The sequence below is a fragment of the Anguilla rostrata genome, chromosome 9, assembly GCF_018555375.3.
Source record: "Anguilla rostrata isolate EN2019 chromosome 9, ASM1855537v3, whole genome shotgun sequence".
Classification (NCBI taxonomy): Eukaryota; Metazoa; Chordata; class Actinopteri; order Anguilliformes; family Anguillidae; genus Anguilla; species Anguilla rostrata.
Genome location: NC_057941.1, coordinates 31,556,380 through 31,577,352, shown reverse-complemented (window position 1 = coordinate 31,577,352; position 20,973 = coordinate 31,556,380). Strand labels below are relative to the sequence as shown.

Below are 20,973 nucleotides of genomic sequence, written 5' to 3'. Positions count from 1 at the left end.
TATTTAGTCATTTCCGTCTAGGCTGTGGTCTGGGTATGAAAGAACAGAAATATGTGCTTCCACGTGATTGGACACAGACCCAGCCCTGTGTTCGATAACAGCCCCCCACACCATTGGGGGGAAAAAAAAAAAAAACCTTAAAATGTCATCAATGTGAACATCTATCAATCCAAACATTTTCCCTTTAATTTTACAATCATGAGAAGCCAACCTCTGCTATGACTATTTTACATCATAAAATCCATATCAATATTTTTAAACATGCTTTTTGTATGGTTGATGTTGCTGCTGGGAATTGACCTCTGGGCTCTGGGGGAAAAAAAAGAACATAAGCTAAAATGAACATTTGAAGTTGATCGATTCATAAATGAACTTTTGCATTTGTACACATTTAAAATGCAGTCGATGTTGGAGAGATATCTTTTTGCATTTTTTTCTCTATTTACACGTGCATCATTTTCATTGATTTTACGTAGCGTTTGTTGATTAAATGCGACTTTGAATAGGTTAACAATAGTCTATAATAGGTTAACTCACGAATGAGTCAATAGCCTGCTTGGGAAGTACATCATTACTATGGGGTTTCATAATGATCAGTAAATGCTATGATTACCTGTAAAACAATGACATAAGTCCTCTTACAGCACACATTCAGCTTTGTTCAAAATTCAACTTACAGTAAATCAGCCTATGTGAGCACAATCAATTATATTGTCCTTCTAAGCATAAACAACTGTTAAAAACATAAGCTAGACAAGGAGTCACCAGCTGTAGGAGTCTTGAGGTGAATGGTACAGCTGTAAGGCATGTTTTTCCTCTTTCTTTCTCTCTCTAACTGTCAGGCTTTTGTGCAGAAGTGGGTTTATAAAGTGTGGGCCCTTGTTAAAGTAGACTGAGGGAGGACTGGGCCTGCTAGAGCATACTGTCTGTGTGTAGCTGTGGCACAGCACACGACAGCTCTTGTGTGGGTGCGGCGACTGTCACAGTCACAGAAGTGCTCACGGGACAGGAAGCAGGCTCTTTACTGTACACTCGCGTTTTAAAAAAAGAAAAAGGGCGAGAAAGCAAAGGTACCGTCACAGAAATCCGTAAGAAAGAGTGGGCCATGTGCTCAGGCTGTCCTATTTTCTGTGCTACTGCTGTTTTTCTTATGTCTGCGAAGCTACTTTCAAACTGCAGCTGTTGAACTGTAGTCATGCTACCATGGGTGTAGAATTTAAATTCTGGGCCCAGTGAAAAATCTGTGGGCCGCCTGTCCCAAAGCAGATGTTTTAGTCCAGGCATTTTGAAGACTCCCCTCCCCTCCCTTTGTCAGTTACACTATTCCCCCCACTATAACACCCTTGCATGCTTCTGCATTACTCTTGTAGTATCCTAGCGCCATACTGGTGGTACACTTCCATGGTGATGCTGGCTTAAATGCTTTGTTTTGCTCTTACCTCTTACTCTCTCTGCTATTTCCGGTAATGGGATTTCTCAGTGGTCCTGTGTGAATGTCTTGGCACATCTGAGTCTGCAGTGTAGGGGCAGGGACGGCTTCACTCGTTCAGTCACAACCGGGAGGAATTCTGTCAGTGCCAGTAATCCAACAATCACACACACAGCTCCTCTTGCCTGTGTGAAGTCTTGAGATCCGCAGAGACCGAGATTAATTTGTGCTTTTATTGACTGGCTCTCCAGCTTAATTTCCAAAGGAAATGAAAGAAAATTATTTTTTCACAAGTGCATCATCGTAGTGGCAGCGCGTACGTGCAACTGCCGCCGGAGTTCGCCGGAGTATCAAAATCACAACAGATCTGGGCAAAAATCTTGTCTTTATGGCTTTTTTCATTTAAAGTATTGTTATAGCACCAATCAGTCCATCCAGTGTGTTGAGACGTACTGCGAGAGGGACTGAGCCTCTTCTGAAGCAGAAGATTAATAAAGCAAAGCCGACCATTGAAAGTCACTCAAGGGTGATGAATGGTAATATCAAATTATTTCCCGACTAAATCAGCGCCCCGGTGATGAATAGGCGCCCCATATGATCTCCGAGTCGTGATTTAGTTTCCTCTCCAGGGGCCACAATTATGCAAGAGATACATTCACACCTTCTCAGAGACTGGCGGTGGCCACTAATTTATCAGTCAGCTCACCAGAAGACCTCACCTTTTATTCAGAGGTGTCCATTTCCACAAGCCTTCCTGGTATAAAATGCAATTAACGCGATTGAACTGTGCAATAATAAATAAATAATGTGCTGTTTCAGTGTTCAAAAGTGTATGTATCTGTAAGTAAGTGCCTGTGTAGGCTTGAGACAGATTAAGGATGGCCTGACAGTGTAAGCTAGAGATGACTTTCTGCATCGCGTATCAGGACTTGTGTGAAGTGCTAACCTGTGTGAAGGTCTGAACCCTGCTTTTCTTTTCTCTTTGAAGCACAAACCTTTACCATAGTTGGTCATTAAAACTCTCCTTTCATTGACATGGTTTATGTCGAGGTGGCCATTGTTTTAGTTTGCAGTTTGTTAGCCTCGAGGCTGGTACAGTATAGTACTGAAAACCATGTAATATCAGCTAGCTAAGTTCATTATTGAACAGCATAGGTACAGTGGTAGGGATGAGTCAAGCTGTTGAGGAATATACCATTTTATTGAGTGATTAGGTATGAGAGATAAACTGCTTAAAACTAGCAATTGGAAGCTGAGCATTCATGAACCCAAAAAATGGGTGGAGCTCTTGTCCATATCAGCGTTTGGCTGTGGAAAGCCAAGTGCTTTGATAGGTTCCCCCAAGCCAGTGATTGACAGTGTGCGATTGATCCATACATTATGTGGCCCTCTACTGGAAAACATCTGGAGTATGAGTCTGGATTCAAAACGAAATGGCATGCTGTGTGTTATTAGATGACATTTCACTCGGATCCAAAAGTTTTTTTTTTTAACGTTATGCACGTACGGCACAGATGTTTATTCCAAACACACAAACTGGTGGACATGGTAGATGGGTTGGTGCGCTCAGTGTGAGTTTGTTGGCTGAAATTCGGCAGACTGCACCCAGTGCGGTCAGTCAGATGATTGTTCTTCTGAAAGGAGGATGTTTTTTTTAATTGGTTTTCTGTGGTTGCTTCCTCCTCGGTGCTGTGAAAAGTTTCACCGTTTTTCTTTCCTCTTGATTGGTTCGCTGGGAAACACAGGCGAGGAGACTCGTGGCTTGATGGGACATTCTCAGCTCAAACGAGCTTTGAAGCCGATTAATTGACTTGATTGTTGTTCTTGGGGTCAGTGAAACGGTTTCCTTTCTGAACTTTAGCTTGAAGTTAGTTTGTACAACGGTGCTGCTGTCGCTGAGTCTTTAGAAGAAGGAGGGATCAGCCGAACACACCGACATCGTTCCATTACCGCTCAATCAGGATCTGTTCTCTGCCTTTAATGCCATCTACAGAAACGAGGCCCCGGTGTCCAGACAGGCTCCACTGCCGTTCTCATCTGAGTCTAGACTGGGCATTTGCCTGTTTGATTTTAGATAATGGAGACATTTGCTGTGTCACCATTACAAGACTTCTGGCGTGGGGAAAACAGTTTGATCTCACTCACAGAAGAAATGTGTTTAAATTGATGCTGCATGAAACTTGTGGAAGCTCATCATAAAACACACTCGATGTGCGTGACAAATCGCAGCCCTACGATCAGCGGCGTAGCCTGGAGTTCAGTCTCAGGGGGCTGTGTGTGTGTGGAGGGGGCTGAATATTCATTTTTTTCAGTTGACTGTTTATTTTTTTGTGAGTTCTACACAACCAACTTCCACATATTTTACTCATATCTTTGGTACGTCGGAGGAGGGTTAGACCCAAAAACCCTTTGGCTTCACCTCCGCTTCCAATGTTGGAAAGTGGGAATGCAAAAAAAAAAACAAAAATAAAATAAGGAAATGGCTCCGAGGACACAATGCTATCATTACAATTCAGACTTTGCCAAGCATACCCCCCAAAACTAGATGGATGGACATGGATGATCCGGGACATGCAGTTTCACTTCATTTTAGACTGTAGGCTACAGCATGAAAATGTGCTATTGATGCTAATGCTACCGCTAAAGAGAGGCTAATGATTAGTCGCTGCAGAGCGCGGCGTTGGGCGTTTCGGTTGGGGTGGGTGCGGAGCAGAGCAGGGTCAGTGGCTTCTCTCTTCCCCCTGGGCTGTTGGGGGCTGGAGGCCTTCCTGAACCCCCCATGCTGTCTGCTTTGCCTGTGTGCTTCAGCATCCTGCAAAGCTCCCACTTTTCCCCTGAACGAGCGTCGGACACACACGTGGATAACGAGCGCCTCATTAGAGAGCAACACGGGCCACTCCTGGACCAGGAGAGAGCTCTGCTAATGAAAGAGCTTAAACAATAGCATAGGACTTATTACTGATGCTATGTGTCTCCTGTTATTCACAACACGCACACACACGCACACACGCGTACACATGCACACATACACAAACACACACAGTATTGTACTCTTACATATTCACCTCATATGCATATTCTTATGAAGAGCTTACACACACATACTGATTGCACATTCATGCATGCAGATACATGCGAACAGCCTTGTCCAATACATCCATACACTTTCGGTTGTATATGCACCGATATTCACAGAGTTATTGTATATTCCATAGTGATTGTGTGAATATAATTACTGAACTCTTAAATGTACCAGTGAAATTTGCGCTCACACTAACATGAACCACTCATGGTGCATACAAATGTATGTATTCATAAAGGCTGGTGTGTGCATGGCATTTTAAAACTGAGTGTAGTACAGTGAGCTAAATCTGAGTATAACCTACAGGATTTGTGTAATTAAGTAATTATTCAGTTCTTACAGCTCGGATACAAAATGCTGTTCAGCTTGCTAATTAATAATGTGCTTATTCAGCAAGCTAAACAAACTAGTTGTCTAGCTGGCTATGAGCAATGTGTTTGTTTGCATTGTAAGGTTGCTATTTAAATGTTTTATGCAGCTGTTTTGTGTGCTTTTATGTGTGTGCATGAGAGAATTTCACTGGTAATGAGTGTTAAGTATATGTGTGTGTGAGCCCTGCATGAATGCATGAAAAATATATGGGCTAGATGTATTGACCAAGTCCATACCAGTATGTATGTGTGCATTTGTGAATATGCAAATGCTCATAATATAAGAATGTGTATGCTAGTGTTTACTGTTTGAATGAGAATTGCAATAATTGTATCGTAATTGTATATATGAGAGTTTAGTTGTATGTATGCATGTGTGTACTGTATGTACATATGTATTTGTGTGTATGATGTTTGTGTGTGTGTATATGTATGCATGTCGTATGAGTGCAACTTTGAATTATCTCAAGTGGCACAAATTGTTGCCCAATTTGACTTGGCATAGATTTATGGCTGACACAGCATGTGGCTTTTTAACTAAAATCGTGTTATCTTAAGAAAAGTATACATGTACATTATCAGTTGGCAAGCTGGACCCTTGGCTTGTTTCCTTTGCAGAAATAGCTATTCCTGTGTGCCTAGTTTGCTGTTAAAACCCAACTGACTATGCTGGCTTGGCATTTGAAATCGGACTGGTAACACTGGCAGTCCTTGTTAAGCCTGCCATATGTTTGTGAATACTACTGCCACCAACTAGTGCAGAAATGAATGTTGCTTCACATTAATTCACAGAAAACACATAAATACTTCACATAGAACACAAGTAAAAGCAAAGATTCTTACAGAGCAAAAATATGTTTCATATTTCTTTAAAAGATATTCTTACTGTTACACCTCCTGTTTTGTAAGAATATCTATTGCCTGTTGTGTCAGAGCGGTATGCTGTGTCTGTGTTATTAAGTGCGTAAATATTTCTGAAAGTAACCGACAGGATGCCTGGACTGCAGTGTTACTGATCGGGGGTGTTTGTATTAATGGCCTCAATAAGGGAGGGGGATCACTGTAACCCGCAGTGTTAAGTGGCCTTACAGCTCCCAAATGGCACAGTCAGTAAACGCGCTTGGCGAATAAAACGCAGGTTGTCCCCCTATAGGCAGAACACTGCGGGTTGAGCTCCCCACTGTGTCATTAGGTGCTAACGGCTGGGACCCCACAGTGGTGCTGATACAAATCTGGGTTCATCACGGTGGGCTGAGGCACACAATGGGTTTCGGGTGGCGGAGGATCCCCAGTGCATTAGCTCCTCCCAACGAGGTGCCTGATGACCATAGTGCATCAGCTGTCATGAGAAACAGATGGACACCCCCCCAATCACTGCTTTTCACTCTTTTGGTGTAATGCGGAATGTAGTCATATGTATTGAAATAGCGAATAGTCTACTGTGGGCGGTTCAAGTGGGTGAAATTTGGGAGGTATACCCATCTGCTGCAGCACTCCCTCTGCAGGTTTCAGGTGGCACAGCGGTAGAGGTCAGAGGTCAAATCTGTGGAAAAAAAAATGGGGAGAGACTGTTCAAAATGAAACAAAATCATAGTCTTTCCAATTAAACATGACCTGAATATGGCGTAGATGCAGTGGGTTATCTGTGTTCTGCTGTAGACATTGTGTAAGAACACTCCATGCCAGTCAGACTAATGGCCTGTCTTCTCTCTCTTGCAGCAGAAGAGCGCGCGGTGGAAGGTAAGAGCTCTGCTTCTTTCTTTGACCTTAACAAACAGCCTGACCGCGTGGGAGGAGCCGCTCACGCTGTGGGATCAGCCAATGGGGTGAAGTGCATGCCGTTGTTCCTTTGTCGCTAGGCGCATTGTCAGTTTGGACTGCGGTTCTGTTGACTAAGGGGCTTTAACATCCCAGGAGAGGCAACCCTCCCAAAGATGACAGTAGCAAGCGAGCACATTCTGTGCAAAACTGTGCTGTCCCATTATAAGCATTTGCAACTTCTTTATTTTCTTGTATTTCTTCACTGCCGAATGCAGTGGGGCAGTGCGACATGTTGGGGAAGTTAAATCTAGCCTTTGTTGGCCCTGGGGGTGATTGCTGAGCAGGGATGGTGATTGTGATGATGACAGTGTGTGGTAGTCTGGTGGACCGTGGCGTGTCCCTGCAGAGGATACTGTCTGTGGCTCTTAAACTCCAACCAGAACAGGAAGGATGTTCTGTGTATCAGTCCTGTCTGAGAGAAACTGCTTAATGACCTAAGGGGTGTTCTGTTTGAACAAATTTATTTTAACCATTATATTCACATGTAAGGAGATCTTGCACGGTATAAATGTTTGTTTTGGAACATGCTCTGGTAGGGTACATTTCATTCTGATGGAGAGTGTTAATATTGTGAGTATATATAAAATAATGATTTTAGAGCTGGATGAGCACTGAACATTGTACTGTGTGTGAAGACTGCAAGTGTCTGCAGAGGGCGAAGCAGAACCTTTTAACAGCCTGCAAGTCATTTCTGTCCCCTGTAGGGGACATGAGTCTCTGGTCTTAATCTCAAGAACCGTATAGTCTACGATGCTGAAACCCTGCACGACAAGGGACATTCGATAAGTACAAAATAAATCGTGTTTTTGATTCCCACCGAAACATGTTTTAGTCATCTAAGACTTAAGTTATGTCAAACAGATTAAAATACTTAAGCTTGTTTTTTCGGCTGGGTCTCAGGAGGACAGGCAGTGTGTTCAAAGCCGTGCCTGCATCGTCAGTCACTCTGTGGAAACGGGGCTGCAGTGGCAGGCTGGGAGGGGCTGGCACAGCAGATGTGCCTGGCACGATTCGGGCTCCCGACAGCCCGTTCCTCATCCTGCGAGGAGCGGGCAGGCCCCACGGGCCCGGGGTACGCGAGGTGCTCGCTAATGGGGCGTAACCGCACGAACGGAAGGACAGGAAGAGTCTCGCGTTACGCCGCGCCAGCGGTTTTTGTCTCGCCGCCGTGATGCGTGCGCGAGGCGTATCCTAGCGTCAGGGTATCATAGCGACGCGCTCGCCGTTGAAGGTTAATGCAGCTCTCTCTGCGTACCGGAAAGCGAGTGACCGGCGAGCGGGATTGTTTAACGGCCTGGAAAGGTGGTTTTGATTTGGACTGTATAAGGGCAGTTCAGTGTTTTTGATCCGTGTATGAAAAAGTTATTCTCATAGCAAACTAGCACAGCACTGTGACTGGTCTTGAACTCTTGGCCTCTTCTGCTGCATGACCTGGCAAGGTCTTCTATGCACAACCAGAAGCTGATGATGTCACAGAAGATGTATATTATTGAGCAAATTGACTGATTAGCGTCACCGATTGGCCAGAGATCCCTTATACCTGAGTTGCCAGATTGAAATGTGTCCCTGATTAAATGGACTGCATTTATATAGCGCTTTTATCCAAAGTGCTTTACAATTGATGCCTCTCATTCACCAGAGCAATTAGGGGTTAGGTGTCTTGCTCAGGGACACTTCGACACGCCCAGGGCGGGAATCAAACTGGCAACCCTCCAACTGCCATACAACCGCTCTTACCTCCTTAGCTATGTCGCCCCTTAGAGCTATGCCGCCTGATTAGAGACGAAGAGAGAAAATCAGGATGACTGAGAATCAGACTTCATAATCTGCAAGATGGCTGTCACAAGGTAGTGTAGAGTAATAGTCTTCAGGAGAATCCAGGAAGTCTGTTTAGCCTCTGGCAAAGACAGTGCCTCTGAGTGCAAGATGAACAGATTATACTCCCCACTCTTTGAACCTCCAGCCTGTGCCAGCCAATCCGAGAGTTCTCCCATCACCCAAAATAGCAACAAACCAACATTAAATTTTGACAGATTATATCCAATAAACATATAAACAAAGTAGTGAGTCTGCTCATATTGGTTTCCTCTGTCAGCAGACAAAATCAATTCATAATCAGGACTGCCAGTGCAATTGATGTGCCATTAACAATGAATTTCAAATTATGTTTAGATTGGATGCATTTTAATTTGTGGAAATTTAAATACCCCCCCCCCCCCCCCGCAGTATTGGTTTCTTTTCCTGATGGGGGGGGGGGTGTGGGGGTAGGCCTGCCACCCCTGGAGCACCCCATTCTCACGTCCATGTTATATATGTACTAGGATTTATATCATGGTGAACGGAAGGCATCAGTAGTGTGGTCAGGGGTGTTGCTAAGCTAACTGTACAATGCTGAACATGCTGAGACCACGGCACGGCCATTCACCCATAATGTACAGCTCTCTCGTCCAAGCCCTCAGAAATCACTCTGGCAAGGGCTCATAATTCATGAGCGTAGTTGGGGACGGAATCACGCTGCTTCACGTCCGGCTTGAACGCGTTTGCCTCTGTACAAACGCTCGTCCTGCTAGGTGAGCTTTTCCTGGTGATTTTTTTTTTCCCCGTTTCAGTAACAGTTTCGTAGTGTAGTCACCCAATATTCTTTTACTCCAGCATCGACTTCAAAAGGCTGCTGTGAGGTTACACCAGTTAAAGGAATAGGTCGCTTTGTGGAGTTTCTTTTTTTCTATTATTTAAGTTTTACTGTGTGTTTTTTGACTGGCCCAGCTGGGTTTTTGTGTGCGATGAAGTGTTTTCCGGGTGCTTACAAAAGTTTCCGATGACCTGCCGGCGTTGCAGTGGCTAGTGTGCAGGAGTCAAGTGGTTTGTGATTTTTAAGCTAGAAAAGCATGTGAGAGAACTCAGGAGCAGCTTGTACAAGCCTTTAGGCAAATTCATGAGCAGCACAAGCTCTTCACGACCCAAGGATGAGAGTAGTGCGCTATATAAGAGCTTATTGTATTGTATTGTATTGTATAGTGGGGCTTCGATCCTTGGTGTCCAATCACGTGCCACGGAGTGCCTAGAGCCTGGAGGTTTTCATTCCGACTAATCACTTTGCTTGTTGATTTCACTGATTAATTCCCTCCTCTCTGGTTGATAGGTGTATTAGTGAAATCAGCAGGAGTAGTGATTGGTTGGAATTAAAACCTGCATCCTCTCGGCCTTCCATGGCTCATGACCAGGCATCACTGGTGTAGGTGAAGCTGGCCTGGCCAAGGGATACATTACATTACATTCAGGCATTACATCCTCTTACATTGTAGGTTCTCAGGCTCCTATGTCATAGGAAATAGCTCCAAATGAAGATGCAGTTGAATGTATTAAATAGGAAAAAAACAAACAGGTAATATCCACCCGTACCACCTCTGGAGACACAGGGTCGCTGTGCAAGCTGGTTTGGAGTTATCTGAAGTGTATTTTCTTGCTTTAAATCACAAAGCTGTTGATGCCCCTACACCATTTTGAAACTGGGAGGTTCTGAGTAACACCTCTAAGTACCTAAAATATCCTTCATTGCACATAAAAATGGTCTTGGTTGGTCAATACCACCCTAAAATTGAACTAATTAGAAAATGTTTAAACAAAACCCCAAAATGAACTATCCCTTTAAGTACCATGATAGTGTGCACAGTGACATGATACCATACAGTGTGCTGTTCTGCTGACAAAAGACCCTGTAATAATTTCAAGTTATAATAGGTGGTTTGAGCACCTGTGAACATCAAGGCAATGTGGCTACAGTGATATGTAATTAAACAATTATTTGCCACAGTTAGTTGCCATTGATCAGGTACGTTGTAGGGGGCATAGCAGTAATGATATCTGAATAGTCTGTCTGGCCATTGAGCACCACACATTAAGTATAACATATTGTGGGGAAAACGTAACCTTGGCCGGAAACGAGGGTTTCATCGTCGCTAAACGAAGGTATTAATCCAATTCGCAATCACATCATATGACATTGATTAGAACCCTAATTGAGACGATAGCTTGCTCCTTTGCCGTTTGGCCTCTAATGACAGTCGTCGCGGATTGCCACGCGGTGCATCCTGGCACGTTCAGCAGGGCCATTAACTTTGCCTTACGAGTGATAGGTAACGCATCTAAAATCTGCATTAATCGCGTAATGAACCGGTTTATATGCGTATTATCTTTTTTTAAATGATCCAACAAGAAACAATTTAATAAGTGGAGCGTTCAAGGAGAAGGGCTGGGGAAAAAATATAGGGACGGTTGCGGATGTGAAAGATATAAGCCAAATTACACGATCATTTTCAGACGAGCTAATTGATACAACTGTGCCAAACGCACTCAACAACCAAGACCAGGGCACTGCAGCTGTGCAAGCACTTATCCTCTGCAACTTCAATGAATATTATCCAGCTGGGTAAATGGAGCATGAAGTAAGCTACACTGCCTGGCCTAGGTAAGGTCGTATGCTAAACAAATAGCACGTTTACATTAGTATGCATCAAGACTGCGGATACCCAGCAAATAAATCCAAACAACTGGGCGTTGCAGGCTCCCTTTATGACATCATACAATTGCGGTTCTCATGATACATGCCTGTCGTGCATTTAATGCATTTTCTCATGCAGTGGACATGCTCTGTCATCGGAAAGCACAGCTGTTCCATGCATGAACCCTCAACGGTCCGATTATGCGCTCGCTGCATAATTAAAATCTGCGGAAGCATGTGACTTGGGTGAATGGGAAAGGGTAATTACAGTGCGTACACGCAGAAGGCCCAGCGATGCAGGGGGTTTCACAGGGCTCGTAAATTATGTTAAGAACAGGGAACGGGCTACGGTTTGGCAACAGTTTAATCTTTCCACCACCAAGGCAATGTTATGTAAATGGAATTATTGGGCTTTTAATGACCTTTCAGACAAGAGCCGTGGAAGATTTAACACCACATTTTTCACTTCAATAACCTTATATTTCATTTTTTCATTATACAAGCCACTGTACTGTATGTTTGGCTAGCTGAATAATAAAAAAAAATCTATTAGTTAATAAATAAATAACAATAATTAGATTTCAACTATGTCATTTTTATATAATTTATGTAGCGTGGATTGTACATGGTATGCAAATTATTTTCCCTCTGTTACGGCAGTGTCGTTCTTTCAAGTTGTATTTAAGGAAATAAGGTGTGTGTGCATGCGTGCATATTTGTGTGGGGTCACTTTTATCATATAAGAACACATGATTAATTAATTGTTCCCATTAATTTGGTTTAATTGTATTTTTTTCCAAAGTAGTCTGCAAGCAGATGGTGTGCGGGCAGCATATGGATAGATATAATTTTGTAGTTTTGCTGTATGAAATTATTGAGAAGTCATTGTGCGTCTCATGTTCCGATCTGCTGTTTGTGAATGCATTCAGCACATCGTCTCTAATGTCTCCTGGTGAGAATAATAAGTATCTGATGCTGATATTTTAAAAAACAAAGTAAATCTTTGATACACTATACCTACGTATTCACCATATATTAAAAAAGGTTAATTGTTAAGCAGTAGCGTATTTGCTCAATACGCTAGATTTGGCAGATTCACAGAAGGAAGCGATAAAAAGGATCATCTGTTCTAATGGTACTGTTCCTCATCCCCCCGTTGTAGGTAGGTGTGAACAAATAATGTTCTCTTGACTGATGTTAAAACACTGATGGAAATTTGACTGAAGATGTGGGGAGGCCCCATGGATTGTGAATGAACATGGCTTGAGCATGGCTCGCTACTGAGGGCTGAAAGTGTGATTTACAGTTTGTTCTTCTCTTGCTCCAGTGTGAGGGTGGCACGTTGACACTACAGGTGATACATTGCTATGGAACAAGGGCGACTCTGCAGTTAAGTACCGGGCTTGAAAAATGTTTTGTTAATTGAACCATCAGCTGGGGCCCACCCCTTCAGTAATGCACACAACACTTAGGCTTAACAAGCTTTGTTCACAGTGGACTGATTTCACAGCGGGAGAGTGACCATGAAAACCACGGAAGTTAAAGTGGAGCGAATTCTTAAGTGTTTGCAGGACCACTCGACTGCATGTACCACGTACTTGTGCCTCGTTTATTTTTTATTTTTTTGTATGTGGGCTGAACAGCAGGGGGTGGCGACTCCGTGCTGAGGACTCATTTAAGGGTGCTTCTGTAACCCTTTAATTCAACTCCGGCTTGAGCTGAATAACCAGATTACCCCTCACAGAGAACAAAGGCCGGCTTTTAAGCAGTCTCAGCTTCGCGTGCAATTATAGCAGTTTATCTGAAGATTTAATATTTGTCCCTGGAAACTTTTAAAAGTCTTTGGACATTTTCTGGTGCTACTTTCTAGTATGGTGCAGTCATTACTGTTTAAAAACAGAAAACATTATAATATTAAACTTGAGGTTGTGAAGAAGGCCAAGATGCTCAGACTGAGAGATTTTCTGAAAGATAGCTGTTGTTGTGATCTTTAACTTTGTTTTGTAAATTTGTGGAGTCGGCTAACTCAAGGTTTGTATGCGAGTTTGTGGGACTCTGTATACTAACTGTACTGAGCTGAGGAGGCAGGCAGTAGAAGAGCAGTGGTAGCAAGCTAGCAAACTTCGCTAACATATAGTTAGTAAGCTACAGTAAATGCATTCACCAGCTAACTAGTCAGCTGTTTTGTTTACTGCTAGCTGATTAAGTAAAACTAGCAATGTGGAGTCCCTGATACTGTAACACATAGAACATCTGCCTTGCCAGTAAGCTTGTTATGCTAGTTAAATGTGTTACATTCATCATTTCACTGCTTCTTGAAAGTGGTGGGAATTACAGCGGGAATTGGTTGAAGTTGTTTGTCTCTTGTGGTCATTTGAAGTTCGGCACACAAATTCTGCTCCTTTTTCATAACCCTGCACAGGCTTTCTGATCACCTGTCTTTAATTGTAATTTTCATGCATTTCAAGACTGTTTATTCTACAGTTGAGCTGTGGAGTCCATTTGTTGTAGAATTTCCGATCTAGTTTCAGTAAAATATTAGTTCCAGTGAAGTAACTTTGATCCTTGTTTAAATGTTTAGGCGTATTAATGTACTAATGTTTTTAAACAATTCAATTTTTAAATCACAATCTCCCGATTTCAATTGTTCATTGTGAGCAATCTATTTAATTACACTTTGGAATTACATTCTTTCAGCATTCTGCATTATATATATATATATATATATATATATAAGTAAACCTTAAGACAAGATGAACTGGAAATAACATAAGCACAAACAAACTGATGATTCAGATCTATTTTTAATGATACCCCTCCCAGCCTAACAATGTTTTGCAGTCACAGTACCGGGAGCTCCTTCAAAATGAAATTTAAATTCAATTTAAATTAAATTGGCAGCTTTTAATGAAATTAATTGGGTGTTCTAACACTTTAAATGAACTTTTATTATTCTTGAATTAAATACTAAAGGACTGTGGGAAAACAATGAACACAATCTTCCCCAAAATGGCCTGCTATATCAGCATACTCCAGTGCAGAAAATGCAGTGATAACACACAATTACACTTCTATTAATGTGAACCGAAGTACTGCATTGTCCCTGTCGCTTCAAAAGCCTGACTCACAATATAAGGTTACTTCCTCCAATTTATTTTCTTTACAACAAACTAGTTTGTTAACTTTAGCAGTGGACAATGCAACTCCTTTTCTTTAGTAAAATACAGCCAGAGAGTCAGAAGAGTCTTTCATGAGACAAGACCATTAAGGGATGAGCCATTGCATGTTGCAAGAGTTTCAGTTTAGCTAAATTCTTGGTTACATACATACCTGTACTGTATAGGTGGAACAAACTGTACCTGTTTAGCCTAAGGTGTATGTTGGGTTGGCACATGCTATCTGCAGACCGTCCATCGATCCAGGGTCCGCCATCGTACTAATCAGGGCTCCAGGCTATAGCAATCTATTTGGTGATAGTTGTGGTCAACTTGACGGAGGTGGACTGACTGATTGGTTTGTGGAGATTTGTACATTCTAACATTGTTCCCCGTTTCTGTCGGTGGCTGCTACTGCTGTCCCTAGCGCTCTCACTAAAGTGTTTAGCTTGCAGGCGATATTTCACGCTCATAGTGCTTCCGTGATATTGGAACTATCCTTTACATCAAGTACACAGTACTTCAGTTTTGTCATGCGAGACATCCGGAAGAATTTTATAATGAAAGGAACCTTTCGAAGGCCCTTTTTTATTTTTGTGTCTCCATTGCTGCTGAGTCTGCTTTAGCTGGAGCAGTAACTGAAAGCTAAAATAGGCCTTTGGTCATTAGGCTATACATTATAATTAGAGACACAAGCAGTTGAGATGACCAGAAGGAAGTTATTAAAATGCGATGAGATGTAAGTATTTCTAGACAGAATCTAAACCTAAATCTAAACTTGCTCAACACTGGAGCACCTCATGGGTCTGTACATTTTTATAAAAGGATATTATTTATGACAGAACAAATTTACAGTGCTGTGGTTGGGAGTGGGTGCTAAAATAAGAAAGCTGCAGGACTACAATTTTTTAAAAAGACTTCAATAATCATAAAACTGTTGCCGTTCCGTCAGGCTTGCCTTAGAAATAATAAAAAGCACCCGCTAAATCACAGCCTCTTTAAGTGATAAATGGCATGGCAGCCAATCAGGATGCTGTAAACAGTCAACTGTGCTGCTGCTGTATTTACCTATGCTTAAACGCCACTCGCTCAAAATCAGCTATCGGCTCAGTACAGTGAATGATGGCTAACACTGCTGGAGAGAGCCATTTAGAGTGGAGTTACAGGCATCTAAATCACTAAGTTGGGCATTCAAAAGTTGGACATTCAGAATTCCAATGTTGTGGATGGTGTACCATTTATTTGTTGCAGCAAACACTTCAGAGTTAAGTTAAAGCTGTCATGTTTCATGCTAGTAAATAATCACTGTCATTTTAATTTTAAATGATTTTTTTTTTTGTTTTTTGATTATTTCTGTCTTGCAAACTGGATATTTAGGTTGTTCAAATAAAAAATTATCCTAAAATATGTGGATTGCGGAGTGCGACCAGGCTTAATAAACTGGTCCTGGACAGACCACCGGGTACTCCGCACCCTGTATGTAAAGAAAGAAATACATTTTTAAATTCCTACTCTAGCCTGTTGGACAGAATGTACCTTTAAAGGGCTTCCAGATTTCCTACAACAAATGCCTTTTTAAGGAGTTTTAAAAGCTTTGAAAACGCATGCACACATGCACACATACACGTGGGTATGTCTTGTTAAATACTAAAAAAAAATACATTTTCTGAATTGATTCAGAAAGAACAGGACAACAATTTTAGTAATTAAGGCCTATTTCATATTTCAGACTATGCTTGGATGAAAACAGATTTTCTATCCGTAAACTCCCAGGTAACTGCCTCCTGCATATGCGACCTACCGAATTATCCGACGCCCTCATTTAAATGTTAATGTTGATTTCTAATGGAGATTGGCAGCTTGGTGAAGTGCCAGCAGTTGCACAAGTGCAGGACATTAATCGTACATCCATACTTGGCGCTCTCTGTGCAGGGCAGGACTGCTGAACCAATCCTGCCGTATGTGATTGATTTTTAGATTCCATCAAACAAGGATTCATTCATTTTTATAATTCCAATCCCAATCCCAGTGTGTCTGATTCCCAAACGGCATGCTAATTTAGCTCAGAAAGCATTTTCTAACTATACTGTGACAGCATGCGATCGGTTGTCTATTTATTCCCATTCACTAATAGGCTATAGGCTAATTCTGAAGCATGCTGTACATTGTATCTATTCGTTTTTACAAGGGATTAATTAAATATAGAGACGAAGTCGTCCGACATATAGAACTGTTTGGTTCTCCTAAAGAAAATAAATTAACATTTAGGATCTTGGGCATTTCTTTTCATCAGATTGGGAGGCATGTCATCTTATAATGATTCATGCCTTGTCCACTCCTCACCTTGACTGAGCTTGTGCCGAACCATAGAATCAATAATATGTAAATTTCCATTGCTGAATATGAAATTGCATGCAGTCTTGCTGTACATGTTCCACCAGTCCACATTTATGGAGGCACCATATCAAATGCATGAGGTTCAGAATACTGATTAAAAATCATTGAGTGTTTGATAATTACAACAGACCATTTTGCCTAAATGCAGTGCCCTCCATAACATTTTGGGACAACGGAATATTTTTTTTTGATTTGGCTCTGTACTCCACAATTTTAACCATGATGTATGAAAATACATTTGTTCTGTGACAATTTTAAAATTGTGGAATAGAGAGCTAAATCAAGGAAAAAATTTTTTTGATCCCAAACATTATGGAAAGCACTGTAGATTTGTCATTTAAACTATTGTATGGAGCTCATCCTGTACTGTCAGGTCTGCTCTTGAACACCAGTTTTCTGCTTCTACTACATGAGCAGGCAAGCTGGTTTATGTGCTAACAACCCTTCATTTGATATCCAGAGAAACTGATATTTCTGACAGTCAGGAATGTGATTTATATTGTTTTCAAATGTTGGTAGTTAAAAAAAAAAAATCTTATTTGCACAGCTGGTAATGTGTGCAATGGGACAGAGAGAGATTAATGCAATCCGGTTATTTATGTTTGTTTTTCCCACTCACTGTAATAATGACGCTGCTTTAGAATTGGTAACCCAGGTTTTGTAAGCTTCAAGGAAGGAGTTAAAACCAGTGCCAGCCAGGCAAGGCCATCTGAGAAAGCTTAAGTGAAGCACATTTAGTGTCTTCATTACCACATAATCATAACTCAAAAGTTTTTCTCTTGACCTTTTGATCAGGAGGTTAACTTTATATTATGTGCCACCATGTTTTATATTACAGTTGACAAAAGAATATTATAGCCTAAATGTCATACACTCTTTGAAAAAGGGTTCTGAAAGGGTTCTTTGGCTTGTCTTTTTTAGTTCTTTTTCGACCCCTCCGTGGTAGGTGTTAAGTGTGAACCATTGAATCATTTTGTCTGACAGAGAACCCTTGACCTAGAACAGGGTTCCTCTACGTAGACACAGAGGAGCCTTTTGGAACCCTTTCTTCTGAGAGTGTACATTCATATTACATCTATTAGCTTAGGAATGACTTATGAAGATGTTAGCAAACATGTTAACAAAGTCATTATACAGTCTGTGTGACTGGGTTAGGATAACATAATTTGTGCAAGGGCTGGCCGGGCGATCAGATTATATTACTCTGTTCTTGGAGACTACCCACAGGAGCAGCAGTCAAGCTTGCTGACCGGCGGGGTCACGGAATGAATTTTTCCTCCTTTTTACGAGAAGGAAATGAAATAAAAGGTCACGGTGGAAAAGCACGGGCCCTTTCCTAGGCTGATTGAGCGTCTTGCTCGCGTGGCGTTTCCGATTCCGACTCGCGCCCCCGCTCCACGTCCAGTCCCAGGAGGCCACGGGCCGACCTTTGGGCTGAGGCGTCCCGACCCAAACGAGGCGTGCGGCTCCCGTGCAACTCGTCCTCACGGCGGTGCGAGCAGCCGCTAAGCTCTCCCCCAGGCCAGAGCCTGACGGCTGACCTTTGCTGCCCCGGAGCCGAGCCCGCGCGCGTGTCCTATCTGATCAGATTCCTAATCAGGGCCTGGACTGGCGGAAACCGTCATCACATGCCTAGCAGCGGATGCCATTTTGGCACCTAACCCTAACCCTGACACCTGACTCAGGGGCAGAACTTGAGCCCTGATAGTGAAGACACATTGTCACATTCCTTCCTTAAAACCTGACTCAACCCAGCGGAGACTAAAGCTCGTCTCGCTAACGCTGTTTTATAATGCTAACGCAGCGGAACAGCCTGGCTAGCTCCCATTCGTCTGTGAACCGAGCCTTTATTGAAAGATAAATAAAACTAATACAGAGCACATCATGTGCTTGTTGACGTTTGTATGCCAATAAGAGAAGCCCTCAGCCTTTTGCTCTTTCGTAGTGAAGTAAAAATAGCATTGCTCATTATAGGGATCTGAGAATCAAAGACAGTTGACTGAAAGGTGCAAATTGTTATAGCGCACTCCGCCAAAAAAGTGGCCTCAGATGTTTTGACAATAAAAAATAAATAGAGAAATAAATAAAGAGCTCAGCTGGAATGGGTAATGCTCATTTGCTGCACGCAGATTAAATTTTAATAGGCAGCTTTGTGAATATCCACACATGAGCATTTCCTCCATGAAAAAGTGCCTCTGTTCCTTAAATACCAACCTGCATGTCTGCTAATTACACAATCTAATCCCTTTCACAGGGAATGGCATTCCATTGACTGAAACTGTGTTCATCGTTCTTGTATTACAATGTTCTTCAGCCACCACGGCCTGTATAAGATTTTTCAGGTGTTTTTGTCTTTTTTCTATTTTTGTAAGATTTAATTTAATTCTGAGCGTATTCAATGCAAGATCATAGCACGGTGTGTCTCTCCAGAATATCTACAGTATAGTATTGTAATTTCATATATTTAATCATGTGGATACTCATTGCATTTGGAGACGCCTATAAGCGACGACACAATGTTACTACCAGGACATATGAAAACCTAAGAAATACGTCAGTACGGACAACCGGTAGTTCACTTGGACCGATGTTAACTGATTAACACTACAAGGAACGGCAAAACGCATAGAAAAAAAAATAAATACAGTAGTCTAGACAGCTATCTACATGAAAGTGCTGTTCACCTAAGTTGTCTTACAGGGAAGGGTGAGGGGCACTAGGGGTCTCGCTTTGAACGACGCATGTACCTGTACCCATTTATATGTATGTGTACAGTACACTGATAAGGGTCCTAGTAATATTTTCATGAATGTTCAAGGCCACCTGCTCAGGCTCGTTATACAGATAATTACCACTGCTGACTCAGTGATTTGATCCTCATTGCACATTTTGTGGACCAGGTTACCAAATTCATTTTTTTTAAATACTGAAATGGCACCAGCCCCCCATACTTCAGTCCGACCCACCCCTCCCCACTCCTCAAATAAACCTCTCTGGAATTTCACAGGAACATTCTGTACCTGTAATTACTGTAGAGCCTAGTGTCAGATATGTCTCTATCAATCTTCTGATCAAGCCTTTAATCCCGAGAGCAGGCCTATGAAAGGAGAAGTATGCAACCCATGGCATGACCAGTTCTGTAACTACTGACCTCTTTAGTATGCTAAAGGTACTGCTGTCAATGGCTTATATACAAGGTTTATTGATGAAGGTGCTGATGGATAGAATGTATTTACATTGTGTGTGAATGTGTGTATGTTCATGCATGTGTTTCTGTGTTTAGGCTCAGTGGCCACAATTACTGTACTTGCATCCAAACGGTTGCAAATTTCATGGAAAAGATAATGAAAATCGAATAATCATTTTAGTAGCCATTTTGATAAAACAAAATTGGGTAGAACAGCTGTTTATAATGGAGAGAATTACAGCATGATAAGGTTTGGTTATGGAACATCTGCCGTGTTTACCACACCATGCCGTAACTGCAGACCTCCAGGTCTTCATTCACGTTTAGGGAGTTATGTGAACACCTCTGTTGGGGGCTATTCCAGGCCACCCACTCTGTGCATTGAGCGTGTAACCCTGGACAACAGCTCTGCTATACAAACGGGTGATTTTGTAATCGGTTTTGAACAGGAGGAGGCTTCGAGGAGCTTTGATCGTGAGTCATGACGGTCAAATATTTCCGACACCCCGACACGGGGACGAGCCGCTCTGCTTCTGTCACTGGAGGTGTGTGTCGCCCCCGCACTCAGAGAGGCGCATGAATCCAGCGGCCTTATTACTGACTTTTTGGGGAAATATGAGTCCTTCTGCTCCCGTAGGCATGGTAACGGGGCGTTCGTCATTGGACTGAAAACCAATGTTTTGGTTATTAAAGATGTAGAGCTCAGATTTGAGGTGTGGTGGGGTGTAGGAAAGGGGCCAGGTAGGAGGCTCGTTCTCAGGTGGGATCAACAGGTAATGACAGGGAAAGATGCACTGAATTTTAAGGAAACGGATCATTCTAGATGTATTTGGAGAGTGTATTAATCTAATTATATGTACATGTAATGCCCTTGTATTGTTTAAAAACTTAAATATACTTTATACTTGTGAAACTTTAATCATCACTTGGTTCTTCATTGATGTGTGTTAAGTGTCAGCTAAAGATAGATAATATTGTGTGAATTGATGAGGTGTAATAAACATCAAGAAGCTGGAATGCAGGTTTTTTG

General features: G+C 42.1%; 1 protein-coding gene across 4 annotated transcripts in view; it reads left to right on the top strand.

The window, feature by feature from the left end:
- Window positions 1-20,973, top strand: part of LOC135263563 (neurexin-2-beta-like) — a 655,607-nt gene that overhangs the window by 100,530 nt on the left and 534,104 nt on the right. For all 4 annotated transcript variants that reach the window (XM_064351746.1, XM_064351747.1, XM_064351749.1 and 1 more), the window contains exon 3: window positions 6,602-6,622. In XM_064351746.1, the coding sequence (XP_064207816.1) occupies window positions 6,602-6,622 (21 nt within the window). The remainder of the gene's footprint in view (window positions 1-6,601; window positions 6,623-20,973) is intronic.